The sequence below is a fragment of the Thermobia domestica genome, chromosome 16 (genome assembly GCF_964235325.1).
Source record: "Thermobia domestica chromosome 16, izTheDome1.hap1.1, whole genome shotgun sequence".
Classification (NCBI taxonomy): domain Eukaryota; kingdom Metazoa; phylum Arthropoda; class Insecta; order Zygentoma; family Lepismatidae; genus Thermobia; species Thermobia domestica.
This window is the reverse complement of record NC_137469.1, coordinates 64341504-64356692: the sequence shown is the minus strand read 5'-3', so window position 1 is coordinate 64356692 and position 15189 is coordinate 64341504. Positions and strand designations below refer to the sequence as shown.

The 15189-nt window shown below is 33.5% G+C and overlaps 1 protein-coding gene across 5 annotated transcripts in view; it reads left to right on the top strand.

The window, feature by feature from the left end:
* Window positions 1-15189, top strand: part of Ptp36E (protein tyrosine phosphatase 36E) — a 481316-nt gene that overhangs the window by 454202 nt on the left and 11925 nt on the right. For 3 of the 5 annotated variants that reach the window (XM_081742483.1, XM_081742482.1, XM_081742485.1), the window contains 5 exons: window positions 752-851; window positions 4225-4301; window positions 6952-7083; window positions 11641-11769; window positions 13991-14056. In XM_081742483.1, the coding sequence (XP_081598609.1) occupies window positions 752-851; window positions 4225-4301; window positions 6952-7083; window positions 11641-11769; window positions 13991-14056 (504 nt within the window). The remainder of the gene's footprint in view (window positions 1-751; window positions 852-4224; window positions 4302-6951; window positions 7084-11640; window positions 11770-13990; window positions 14057-15189) is intronic. The other 2 variants (XM_081742484.1, XM_081742486.1) reach the window with 1 other exon arrangement.

Here is a 15189-nt window from a genome sequence, read left to right as displayed (position 1 = left end):
AAATCATTGAACTTAATCAGCTTTAACCAGTTGAGTACATTCCAAGTCCAAATTTAACGGGATAGAGTTGATGTCAGCAATAACTATGGATGCTAATTTGAGTTTGTCCGCGTTCACTAAGGAGCAGAGAACTATTTTCAAATTTTGATTGTTTTCGGGTACTAAATTCTTGGTTAACCATAGCAGACCATGGCTATATATTTTTAGAAGACCATATATTACCGGTAAAACCAAGGATGTTATAAAATAGAAGATCTGCACATATGTCTCTTCATCCTGTTAAATCAATGAAGCCAAAAAACAACCGAGCATCTGTTCTGATTAGCTACTCTTGTTCCCGCCATCGTCTGGTTTGCTACTTTTGTTTCCGCCGTGAATGTTAGCTCAAAACATTGCGATCTTATTGGGCAAAGTGGGGTGGCGAAACTGTCACTTCAAGATTTTGTTGTAAGGGCATATCCTCTATTTTGCAACATTCTTTGGTAAAACCAGTGCATCCACGGTGTGGTTTTAGCAATTGTATTGTTGATAATACACAAAGAAAAGGTACCACTTAAGCTAGGTGTTTCTTGTAAACATCCTACTTATCTCCTAGGAAAATTGAATATTTCAAAAGTAACATTCTAGTCAGTGTTTTATCATAGAAGTAACACTGGAATTTTATTAGGTCTAGTGAAACTTACTTCAGTTTAATGTTTTAAGGATAAAAAATTACATTGTTATCAATCATTGTATTTTCTTTTTATTTCAGCAAATATGTAAGCAAACTCCTCGATTCACAATAGGAGACTGTGCAGGTGGACACAGAGCAGACAACCGAGATAAAAACAGAGACGTTCTGGTAATTCCTCGTAAGTATCATCAAATATTTAAGTATTTTTGCAAAAGCTTTAAAATTGTAACTCCATTTATTTTACTGTGATTAGGAAAATGTATTTACGAACCAACAAGAAAACATAGCTCTTCTACTTATGCCAAATATATGATAATGTTAATCTATATTTTATACAATAAAGCATCTTTTTTTAAATACACCTATTATTTACAATCATGATCTTTTGCATAGCACTGTCTTTTTAAAATAATGAAAAGATTGTATTAGAACTTACACGACCCTTTTTATATAAGAAATTGTAGTCATATAATTCCGAGCAAGTTTGAAGGAGCGCTTAATTTTCTATCTTTGAATTAGGAAGTTCCAGGTTCTGATCCTACGTCAGCCCTTCCTGACTGACATGTAAACATTGTCACGCAGCAATCGTGAGTCTATACATGGTATATATTTGCAAAGTGCTAATCTAGATTAGTAAAAATACGAATCTGAGCGACAGACATCAAAGGGTATAGGGGTTTTAAGGGTTTGAAGCTACCATTGTAATTTGTGGAAAACCTTACTTGCACATTAGTCTCGAACTTCTACTTTATAAAATATGTATGAAGACTGAAGAAGCCAAAAAGAGATTAATTGCCCAGTTAGAGTGCAGTAACAATGGGAAATTGTTATTTGAAGCAGTTCAGATGGGAATCAATGGCAAGTAATACCTACTGGCTGTCAATATTAAGATCAGATAAGAAAGCATGAGTTCTTCAAACACTCTGCTCGCAGTGAGCATACTTTACAAATTCAAATGCGTTACATTAATAGCATTTGTCGTTCACTGTAGTCAAAAAGAAGTCATGCGGTGAAATCCAAGGTCGAGGCACCATGTCCAAGTGTCCAGCCTTGTAAAAAACGAAACGAATCATGTTCCTAAAAATGTAGTGCAGAAAAATTGGTACAAAGTAAACGACTGAAACCGTAAAAACTTGTTACAGTGCCAGACATGTTTCTCCTCCGACTCTGAAATCACTGTATCGCTGATGTATCTGATGAGTGACTTGCACAGTTGGAAGAAATGGACGTCCAGAGGTTGAATTAAACCGGTATATACACCAGAAATGAGATGTTTCATCAGTTGAATTGATTCGGCCTGGAACAGTATGGTGGATAGGACTGTCATCCGTATTTACTGACCACGAATCAAGTGAGAGTAGAACTTTCGAATGATCAGCAGAAAAATTGGGCCATAGTCTGACATTATAGAATCTTGTCAGGTCTGCTGTGTTCTTTTGCCTACTTCCCAGCGGAGGATTTAATATTTGGAGGATCATCGGGTTTCGATTCTGAGAAGGATCCGGAGGATTCCAATACCAGTACACAAAAAGGTCTAATAATCACTTCAAGCACTGAAATGACAGAGAAGATCGTATACAAGTGCGTAATAGCGCTGATGGATCCAACGGAAACTCAGATAGCAACTTTGTGCTTTCATTCAACATCAAGTTACGAATCAACATTGCGGAATCATCAGCTGCTATTGCTAAGTCTGCCTCTTTTGATTCCTAATTTTTGCTCATGCGATAAGTTATAGTACGATTGAAGATTCTATTACGACGCTTGAATCAGAGAACTCAGCATTTCGATGCCTTAAAGTTCAGGCGATTATGTGGGCCAAGACTGCTTTCGTTTGCAAGGTTCACAAACACAGCTGTGGTCATGAATTACAGCGCATTTCTCCACAATTTCATTAATTTTTCTGTAGTATAGTCTCGTTTATAGTTTCGATCGTTGGCTTTGGTTTATTAAGGACGTTGTTAGCTTTGCGTTCTCGTACTCATACAGTGTTTTCATAGTTTGATCAACTTGAGCTTGTTCAGAAGTCTTTGTCAGTTTCTTCTTTTCGAGGATCCTGCCACTTGAATCGGTAGTCTAGTAAAGAAACGCTCTCTCTTCATATTTTCGTTCAGAATAGCTTTTCCTTTCCCGGATGAGGAAGCTTGTGGTGTTTGTGCAGACTGCAAAGCTGAAACCATTTTCGTATCGTCATCATCTCCGAAATCCATTTCATCACTGCCTTCAGTCATCCATAAATCTCATTATTTTGACCTCTTCATCAACATCTGTCTTCTGACAGAAGCGACACAATTTGATTAAACATTCACTTCCTGTTTAGTTGAACCATACTTGTTCACCAGAGCGGAAACCTCGACCTTCTACCTGTAAACAATATAAGAACAGAGCAGATGAGTCAGAGACGTTTATAAAACAAATATACAGATAAATGGTTTACAACAAACAAACAAAAATCCAATTTTAACCTAACCTCACCTAATTTGACCTAACACAAAAAAGCCCAACATCCAAACAAACGAACAAGTGGGCCAATGCTTTTCTGTCTGATTGACGGGTTATGAGTGAATCCGACCGGACCATGGACTGATTTCTAAGCAGCAAGCTATGACCAGAGCCGTATCACTGCCACCACTTCAACGAACAAACATAGGAGATCACGATAAGACATGAGAGGGGTATCACAAGACACGGACCCATGCGCACGTCAGGAGATGGGGGAGTGCTTTGAGTGGAGGTAGTAGTCGAAACGACGTAGGAGTAATGTTCAAGTGGAGGTGGCAAAGAGACAAGTAGAAACATTCATACATGAAGGAATATCTTTTCAGGTAAGTGAGGAGAGACAAGCGAAGTAATCTGCTGGAGAGGTGCGGAGATTATGAGACAGGTCAGACTCAGCAAAGAGATTATCAGAGAAGGATAGGAGCGGATGTGCAGATGCACATATGCACTGAAATTGATATATGCATATCCTCCCCTTTCCTGCCCTGGCCTATATGATATCTATCTCCTTCTCTCTTGTGCCTCTCCGACCTGTTTTCCGGTCACAGATTTAGGGTTTTTTCTTCCCAACCCTTTGCTGTCTACCTGGCATACTCTGCCTGTATCTAAATGTTTGCGTTGTACCTGGATCCCGGATTGTTGAGAACGAACGTTTACTTGTAGTAGTCGAAACGTCGTCGAGAAATTTTTCCCTGTCCCATAAATATGCGATATCTTTCAATACACGCCAGGGGCGATCTTTTTCAGAACTTTACTGGCCACTTTCTATTGTTAATAATTACAGTGCAACATAAACTCATTGCTTAAACTTCCTTAAATTAAAAAAAAATGCTTTAGATATTAATCTGAAGAAATGAAATGCATGCCGGAGTTCAAAACATTTATGCAACATTATCCTAGTGCCTTCAAGCTCATTATTTGGTAGTGTATACCACTTGGAATGCTGTATATCTTATAATAAATAAGTAAATTCGATTAGCATATCGTAATTAATGCTTTTTTTCTTCCAAAGATACAACTTTTTTCATCTGTTTATTTCTTTTCTATTTTAGCTGACAACTTTAGACCATACCTGACATCTTTCCAAGGGAATAATTTCACAGACTACATAAATGCCGTATTTATTGATGTAAGTATATAATTCTTGAAGTCATTTTTATGAACATGGAACTCAAGCTCAGCTTATTAATAATAGTTTTACTATAGAGGTACCAAGTATTGAGAACATTGAACGGGCTCAAAAAGCTGACAAATCTTTCTGTGTAGAGTTTATTTCCACAAAAAAATAATGTTTGTTATTGCCTGTGAAATAAAGTGTTGAACTATTCATATTGATAATAACTTGTTCTAGATAGATTAATAACGTATATTTTAATGGTTTCCTTCAAATATCCTGTATTTTGTAGAATTTTTTATTGATATTTACAATTACCATAGTTAATTCATAACTATACTCGCAGTCATATCAGCTAGACTCACAGTCTGCCCTCTCCTTGTCTCTATTATCTGTTATGCACCTATTTTAATAATAAATTATATTATTATTACTATTCTCTCGATCTAATGCTAATCCATGGGACTTTATAAGTGCTACTGAATGTGTTCTATTATAGACCAGATATTCAGGTACTAAAAATATGGATAATAGACAGACAAATAGACACCAAGGGCGCCCATCAGGGGGAGGCAAGGTAGGGCGCCCGCCCCCTAGAGGAAATTGTACTTCGGAATACCGAAAACCCAATAGAGTTTTTACATTAGTTACAGCAAAATTTGAAACTATATTTGAAATTTCGGTTATACTTGCCCCCCCCCCTTGGAAACCACAATATGGGCGCCCTTGATAGGCACTTATACAATTCAAAAAATAAGCAGTGAAATACGAATAGGTGTGCAAATTTAACTTGAAATACTGAAGGTGAAGTCCAATGACATACAAAAGCCGAAATCAAGGCATGCATAATGTTCAAATAATCTAGAAATATACCATTTTATTTGTGGAGAACATCTTCTAAAGAAAGAATTTTGAAATTCTTTTCATATGTCTGTGACAAATAAATTATTTACCACATTTCACCACTTCATGCAGCAAACAAAAGTTTTTACATAATTTTTAACAGCCCCAAGAAAGAAATTATTTTAACCATTTTCGCATGAGTAAACAAATTATTAATTATATTTAATTTAGAACGTGTTGATAGTCCATAACAAGGAATCATTAATTTCAAATGATAACGATGTATTTTCTCAAGTTGTCTTTGCTCGTATAATGTAAGTTTGTGATAACTTAAAACAATCTTTTTATTTTCATGGATGTACCTGGGGCATATTTAAGAAGCACACGGGAATATGTAGACTGGTAATTTTCGCTGAGCACTTGTTCAGTTCTTTTTCATTTGTCTTAGTAGCCGAATAATTCGCTGACATTTCTTATGGTAATGATCTTTCCATATATCGTGATGGAGCTTGACCTTGACCTGGACGAAGTTTGGTTGTTTTATTAAGGAATTTGGGTTATAAATACTCTTTTATATATTTTCCCTGTCAGTGTGTTTGTTTGTCCAGGAAACAAAAAATCTCAAGAACTATACGATGGATCACTACAGGGGCGGAACCAGGGGGGCGTTCGGGGGGGATCTGCCCCTGGATCACTATCAATTTCGGCCTGGATGTAGAGGTTTGAAAGTTTGAAATCAACTTTGTTGATGGGCGTATATCCAAACCAGAAGTGGACCATTTCCAATTTTAACGTTGATCATTGTGGAGCAAAAACGGTAATAGATAGCAAGAAATGGTTTTCTGCAATCGATTAAGTATCCCAGAATGCGTTTTATCTCCGTCCTTAACTCTCTACTAAAACCGGAAGTGGTAAATATCCACTACAATATCCAGTTTTAATATTGATCTACATAGGGCAAAACGATAAGAGCGAGAAGCTGTTTTTTTGGATTCGATTTCACGTTCTAAGAATAGGTGCTATCTTCTCACTTAACACTCTATTCAAACCGGAAGTGGCAGAAGTAAACCATTTTCAGTTTTAACGTTAATCGCGATACAGTAAAATTGGTAATAGATAGTGAGAAGCTGTCTTTTGGAATCGATTTAGCGTTCTAAGAATAAGCACTATCTTCTCTCTTAATTCTCTATTCAAACCAGAAGTGGTAGAAATCAACCATTTCTGGTTTTAACATTGATCGGTATAGAATAAAAATGGTAATAGATAGCGAAAAACTGTTTTCTACAGTCAATTAATTCTCTCAAGAACATATTCCGTCTCTGCTCTAACCTGATGTGATAGAAATCTACTACTACTTCTGGTTTCAATATGAATTGAGACAATATCACGCCATACAAACCAAATTCCTTTACGCGATGTACACGCGACACTGCTTCTTGGTATTACTATTTAGAAAGCGATAAATGCCTTCATTTAAATAAGAGATCTTTGTTGTTATCTGAAAGAAGATTTGATTTTGAAGAAAATTCGAGCAATATTTGGCATTTAAGTGATAATATGGTCAATATAGAGCTTGATAGGCATTTTGCCTAACATCCGGTCTCTAGTTATTACTTGTTCACGTTAACTATTATCCTCCGTTATGAGACAGTCTGACTCGTTATAGAAGTTACTTTAAAAACATTTAAAAGAATTGATAAATGATAATTGTTTTGTTGTATTAGATAACTTGTGTGAAATCTCTTATCATTCTCTTCACAAGAGTAACATATATTGTTTTCTTATACTATCCTTATAATACGAATTTTGTCATTATTTACAGGGTTATACAAAACCTCGTGAATACATAGTAACAGAATGGCCTCTAAAGAATACATCTGGAGAATTTTGGTCACTGGTGTACGATTATGAGTGCAGTGCGGTCGTAGTTTTATGTGTTCCACCAGCAACTTCTGTAAGTGACATTCACATAGGAAATAAGTAAAATATAGTAATCGTAAAACAAATTATTTGGCAAAAGTGTATGTAGTAAATTTAATTTAATGACCTAAAATATTTCAAAATTAGTAAAAAGTGGATATGTTTATTTAACAAATCTTGAAGTCTGATGCAATGCTCGTAGATTTTGTGAAACAAATTTCCCACGAACAACAAGAATTTATTTCTGTCTTTTCTTTTTCTTTCTTTCTTTCTTTTCTTTTAGTTAATTTTTCCCTAGATCGTAAATTGTGGTCTTTCTGAATTTGTGATAACTTACCTGAATGCTTTGGTTGGAAGATAGCATTGAATTTACTTTGATTGAGAGAGACCATTACGTTTACTTGAATGTTTCTTGATTAGAAGAGAGCATTGAATTTACGTGAATGTTTCTTGGTTGGAAGGGGCATTGAATTTACTTGAATATTTCTTGATTGGAAGAATAACATGAGTTTAGTTTACTTGAATGTTTCTTGATTGGAAGATGAGCATTAGATTTACCTGAATGTTTCTTGATTAGAAGAAGAGCATTAAATTTATTTGAATGTTTCTTGATTGAAAAAAAAAAAATCATTGAATTTAAGCAAGAGGGTAGCTTATGAATATAAGCAAGAGGGTAGCACGCTCTGTAATTTCTCCTCTTCCCCAATACTGCAATTTTTCTCCAAAATATTGACAGGACGATGGAGACACGGGGCTGGGAATTGAAGATAATTTAGGATTATCGATTGCTCTCAGTACAAGATAGAAAGGAAAGGAGAATAAAATTTGGTCTGTAGCTCGACCCAACTTTTTCCCTAAATTTCAACATTTTGCCTTTAAAATATTCCTAATTCTCTATTTGTTATTTTCTTCAATTTACGAACAGTGGTATGATGTCACAGCTACTGCTGCCATATTTTTTTCGCTGGTGCTGTTAACAACATAAACATATGAATCGAAACCAATCAAGTGCATTGGTGCTTGATTATTTTTAGATTTTAATTAGATGCCGGGAGAAAATATTACCACAAACCTGCACTATATATTTAAAAGTCCTTAAAATATGTTGTTTATTTTACCAAAAACATCGTTTACAGATCTAATTTCTACCTATTTTATTTATTTTTCTTTAATTAACCAACATTAAATGAAATTAAAATTGTAAGTTAAGAATGAAGGGTAAATAAAATTTTGTATATTCGTTAAAATTCCACATAAATGGTTTATTTTAAAATAAATTAATTAATAGAGACTTTGACAAAGGTAAAGAAAATATAATTAAGGATTCGTCTTTTTTTTTTTTTTTTTGACAATTTCCTAAATAATGAAAACAAAAGAAAAATATCAATATTTAAGCTTTGTAGCTGTTTAGAATAGCAGTTACTTACAAGCGAAGGGTACGATATCACGACTCGAGTTGCGGAATTAGTTATATATTCTTACAGAGCATCAAGTAGTTAATTAATTACCAAGTAGTTTGTCATAGAAGTCCGCCAATAGGAAAAAAGTGATGGGACTTCAAAGGTAATATGGGAGTCTATGGCAAACACCAGAAGAGAGCGCCACAGTAGCAACAAGATTGCGCTAGATGGAGTGCATGGCAAACACAAGCAGAGGGCGCCGTAGATAACAACTAGATGGCACTGTGCAGATGCAAATGGCATTGCTAGATCATCTGCAATGAATTACGAATTTGAGTGTTACTGTCATTCGGGTGAAGATGGATCCGGCAGCAGTCGTTGGCGCTCACGTTGAGATTCAGAAGAACTGATCGACCAATGAATACGAAAAAAGAGGCTGATTTCAAGAAGACGGAGTAAATCCTGTCTGGCGATATGGAAGTAGTGGAGACTGTTAGGACTCTGGGATTTGACGTCACGTTCCTGGACAGTACGTGTCACGATAATTCGGATTTCGATTACGATCACGAAGGTGCAAAGGTCATGCAAACCGGTAGGATTACAGGTCATTTCTCCGAAACCAACAGTGAGCAGTGAATCCTCGTATGACGAAGAGTCCCCAAGTAAGAGGACAAAGCCAGCAGATAAGAGAGTCGGCGACCATTACAAGAGGAAAACATACGAGTTCTTGATGCACATTCCCAAACCCGGTCAAAGATGAGCAAATTCAATCCTTTCTACTCTCCACATCAACTGGTGGTTTGAACATATCACTTGAATCGCTATCTCATCTTCCCAAATACAAAGGAGATACGGGAAAGATGCTTTCCCTCTTGTGTTTGCCATATACTCCATGTTACCTTCGAAGCTCCATCACCTTTTCCCTATTGGCGGACTGCAACTAATAACTTGGTAATTAACTAACTACTTGATGCTCTTTTAGAATATATATAAGTCTCATTGCGCCACATGAATCCTGATGTCGTACCCTCTGTTTGTTAGTAAATACTATTGAACAAATCAGTTAGTGTCTTTAATCTTTACTATTATATTGTTTGTTACTGTGAAATTAGTTCTGATGTCATACATTAATCTGATGTTATATATTAGCAGTAGATTAATTTGTGAGGATAAATATGGATGGTCTCAAAAACAATTAGATAGTACTAATTCTTTCATATAAATTCATAATGTGTATAATATTTCTTTTTCCTTTACGTGCAATTAAAAAAATAAAAACTAATCGAACTGTTTTATACCTTAAGGTACACAATTGACTTGCATATTAGTGTTACTTGACTCTGGGGCTACAAAGATATCATACGATCATCGTTTCATCATCTAAATATGGGGTAAAGCTGAAGGACACAGGGAGAAACGAATCGCTAAAATATAATTGCATTTTCAAATAGCTTGCATGTACTCGTATTATTATTGAAACATTAAGTGCTTTTCTTTATGAAGCAGGTTCCATTTAACATCTTTGCCAATGAAAAAATGTTTGAACAATTTGAGGTATAGATTTTCTTAGTGTTTTAACTACATAGTTGTCTATAGACAGTTGTACGATATGAAATCGTGGCGCAGTGTGCTTGTGTTTTCCGTGGAATTTTGCTGGATTTTCTCACAGCAGATGATAACAGACAGATTATGAAATAAAGTCTTTAAGATTTTATTGTATTGTATTGTAGTTTTTTTTTTTGTTTTTTTTTACGAATGAGTATAGAGTATTCTTAAAAATATATCTCTCTCCCACACCTACGTATCAAAACAGTGCAAAAATTGCTCTTACTCGTAGGTAATGTTATTAAGAATTTAGTAAATATAATAAATAACAACAATCAAAAACATCATGTTTCTACATAAACAATTGAGTTTTTCCCACAAAAAATACGATATCCACTCCTACGTTGTAGAATAAATGAGGTTAAACGGTGTGGAATACCTGCGCCATCTTTTTTTTTCACCCATTGATTTACGTATATGGGGAATTATTTTTCAATTTTCTTTGAAATAAACTAATATCTTAATGGTTTAATTTCACTGACTTCTTCAAATCTATTTAAATGTCTCTTATTTCGTGAAAATTAAATTTTGCTATCAAAGAAATGTACGCATAAGACTAGTACTCACCGCAAAAGAAACAAAATATCCTATAGTAGTGCTTTCGGAAGACCCTGCTTCTATCTTCAGCTTAGAAACTGTGAACAGTGAACAACAGTGTTGTTCAGGAAAAAAAGCAGTGAACAGTAACGAGTGAGTGACCATTGGCATGTGTTTACTTTTAACAAAAGACTTAGGCTTCACATATTCTAAATCTTTTTCACCATTTTTTACCTATCCACATTTCTTCCACATGTTTTAAAATCTTCTTCGAATTGTTTCTAAGCTGAAAATAGAAGCAGAGTCTTCCGAGTGTCAGAATATTTTGTTTCTTTTGCGGTGAGTACTAGCCAAGGATGCCAATCAGGGGGGGCAAGGTGGGGCGCTCGCTCCCCCCTAGAGGAAATTGTATTTCGGAATATCGAAAACCCAATAGAATTTTTAGAATAGTTACAGCTAAATTTGAAACTATATTTGAAATGTCGCTTTTTCTTGCCTCCCCTTGGAAACCACAACATGGGCGCCCTTGGTACTAGCCTTTTGTTTACATTTCTTTGTAAACATTATCTCACCGCTTGCAATATTGTGATAGATAAATTTTGCTATATTTTATTTTAATATTTGTTAATCACTTTATAAATGAAAATTAATTTTGTAGAGTAAGAAACATATTAACTAGACTGGAAGAAAAAAACAGTTAACTCATGTAATTATAATCCAATTCATTTTAAAGAAACCAGAAAAATAATTCCCTATGTGAATCAATGGGCTAAAAAAATCAAGATGTTGGTATTCAATATCGTGAAAGTTTAAATCAATAAAAAAATATTACTATTATTATTTTAAAAATTTTTCATGACATACAGTAACAACTGAAACATTATTATTACTAGGCAGTATTTAGTGCTGCACTTTCCATATTGAAAAAGAAAATGTATACTTGTACTTTTTAAACTATACGATATAATTATACAGAACAAAGCCTTAACTTGTTACATATTGTTCATTTTTACCAATGTCAAAATTCATGCTTTTTTTCTTCTTTTTAGCAAAATTATCCTCCATTCTGGCCAGAAGGCAGACATCCGAAAAAATATGGGCCAGTTTTTACCATCGAGCCAATTTCACATCAGCATTACACAAACATTAAAAGCTGGATATTTCGAATTCAAAAGAAAGTAAGTGTGGTTATTTAGATGATGGAAGATGCTTAAACGGCTGCTTCTGAAGATAGATTTGCTTGCAAGAGTACAAACGTGTGCTGTTGAGTTACGAAAAATTGCATGATTAGATTAATTTTAGTATCATTACTTTGATAATACATTAATAGTTTTCATTTTCTAATTTCAATTATGTTTGCGAGTCTTCAGAGTTTGACTAGAATAAAACAAAATTTAGTATTACGTTTCCAATTCAATAGGCAAACTGACCATTTAGTCTTTATTAATGGTCTTAAATTAACTTTTACTGAAAGCATTATTATGTACACACACAGAAATAATTAATATTTTTTTTTTTTTCGTTTCAGTAATCCATATAGATGCTTATAATTTATAAGCTTTCCAGTTGGTAATCGTACTCTTTTTCGTGAAAATTGAAAAATAAAAACTTCACAAAGAAAAGATTATCATAGATAAGGAAAGTGAATTCTTAGTAAATTTTCCTTTTACATTTTTTTTTGCAAAAGAATACTGGTTAATCTACTCAATAGTTCGAAAAAATTATAATTGTCTGCAAGAATTATTATTGAAATGATGTTTTCTAGTGTTTTATAGAATTTTCCCATTTAAAAATCTCATTTTCGTGGACTAATATTGTTATTAAAAAAAAAATAAAAAAGACGATGTTTCATTTCATTGAAACAACCTGACAATAATATTTATGAAGGATTTTATACTTCTCTTAACCCCCACAGAATAAATGAGAAAGAAATAGCAGCGCTCTATCATAGGTATATACAAAGTAGTTAGCATGCGCGCCTTGGCCTTAAGTATGCTTTTTCTTCACGTTATAGAAAAATATTGATACTTTCTGAATAATTACGGTCTACTTTAGAAAGTAAAAGAATGTGTAGAAATAGAGTATAATTTGTATCACACTCTCTGTAAGTAAATAAACAAAAAATAATTCTTTTAATGCAAAGGTTAGTTTGCTGGCGTGGCAGACCTCGGTTCGATCCCCGATGGGAGCTCATGTGGTTCGGATCTCACGATAAGCTGTAGGTTCAATCTGAGATAGCCTCACTGCTAAACTCAAAATCAAATCAAGTTAGTTTTGTGGCGGACAAACAGCAGTAGCATGGACTTTTCCCAGAGTAATACTGTTCCATTACTCTGTTATCATGTATTTGAATTTGCTTCTGTAACATATTTTCAACAGTTTGATTTTCGTGGACAGAGAAGAGTAAGCAAAACACTTCACAGAAAGAACGAGCGAGCGAGAGAGAGAGCGAGAAATTTATTTGCACTTTGACACCTTAGAATCTTCCTTTTCTACAAGTATTGGCTTGAATTGTCACGTATTTAGGAAACTAATATATATTGCAATATGAGTCAATTGATTGTAGACAACAGAAATCATATATTACTATCTGCAGTGACAAAACAACTGCTCCATCGAGCAATGGTTGAAAAACATTAATGTACAGAACATTACCATATAATGCTAAAGTACATTTTATTTCAAGTTTATTGACATGTAACGAAGACATATAGTATAATGCATAAGCTTTCACTCAACTAAGGTAGATATGTATGTATCAGCAGTCTTTTAAGACAAAATACCGAACTATTCAATCGATTGTGTGATTACTTTCTTAACAAAACTACATCTTAAAATATTAAATTAGATAAGGAATACACCCTGTTACAGTTAATGAGACAAATTAACTTTTGCAAGATCTTGTATCTTAGTTAATACGAGTTTTTACTAAATTAGATATCTTAATTTTTGATACTGTTTTTCTGTTTTAACAAGCAGCCTTCAACTTGTTCCTACTAAAAGTAGTAGGAAAACTTGGAACTTAAATTCAACATATCCTTTTTCTTTCGCTTTATGAAAATTCGTATCAATTTTTTATCAATAGATTATAAAATATGATAAAGACAATATTACCTTAGCTATTAATTAAGTTCATTAATTTTTATTTTGTTTACGTTAGTTTTGCTGCATTTTTCTAGGAATTGCATGGCTATTATTTTATTGATTTCACAGAATTGTGCTAAACTAGCAATAAAATGTTAACACTGCATAATACTACATTGCGAATGATTTTCAGTAAATTGTGTGTGCATGTTGCATTAGTTTAAATATTTTCACTACTTAATTTTCAAACTAAAAAAGTGCGAATTTGTTTTAGTGCAAAATGATTTTGTTGCATGTGTTCTTGTGTGTATGTAGGAAATAGCTCCGAACAGAAGACCATTGGCAGCCATTGTTAATGAACGTAGACCAACCTCCTCAAAGGTATGTAGTCTTTATAATGTTTCAATATATTTAGTAATAATATGGTGCGAACGCAGATTATTGAAACAATATAACTATAATAAATGAAAAGTGTCCCTATTGAATGTCATTGAATGTACTAATACTTCAGAAATACTGGTTGTAATTTTTTTTCAAGTATGAAATATGCTTTCATTTATTCATCTATTTTCATATTTGAAATACAAATTACAGAAGCTCATTTTGCTATTTACTATAAGAGTTTTTATTAACATTAATCCAGTATCTGTTACATTCATTTTCATTTTTTACTTTCTGTATGGTTTATTTTATTTCCGTTCGTCTAGTTTTTCTTTGTGTAGGAAATTTTAAGTCTTTTCATTGATACTTTGTTTTCAGTATATTTTTATTTGTGTTAATTTTATTCATTCTCAGATATATTTTTAGCTTTGTGCTAATAAAATGTATGTGAAACTTCTGTTATTTTATATAATTTTGTTGATATTATCTGTATGTAAGTATTAAAGAAGTTACAAGATGCATCATAAATGATAGATTGGGTTTGCCCACAAATTCCATTGATAATTGGCGAAATGATAAAGGGACTTGAAATATATGTCACTTCAAATATAGGAAACCTCTTAATTTCGGAGATATAGGATAAAACAACGAAAAAAAAAACAGTTCGTTAGACTACACCTCCGATAATTGTTGAGTAAATGTACCTAATAAGTAGAATGAATTCAACGAAAAATGTCCTCGTGTGATTAGAAAGGCATTGAGTATATAATCAAAACTCTTTCCAACTATTTTTATCCAATATCTCGTAAGTTATTGGAGGTTTTGTTCTAATTTGGCGAATAACAAATATAACTTAATATTCTATGTCACTTAGCCAGACTTTAGTGAAATTCAAAGAAAGGTTCATTTAGGAATTTATTGGACCCAAACTTTGTTTGTCAAATGAAATTGCCTATCTTTTAGAAAATGGAAGCAAAATTTATAAATACAAATGTTAGAATTTGTGTATAAGTTCTGTAAGTGTAAAATAAAAGACAAGTGATAATTTTGTTTGTACCAAACATATAAGTATGAGCTGGATTGTGTTTAGAAAATTACACCTGTAAAGGTAAGAAATAGTTTGTGTGGTTGTT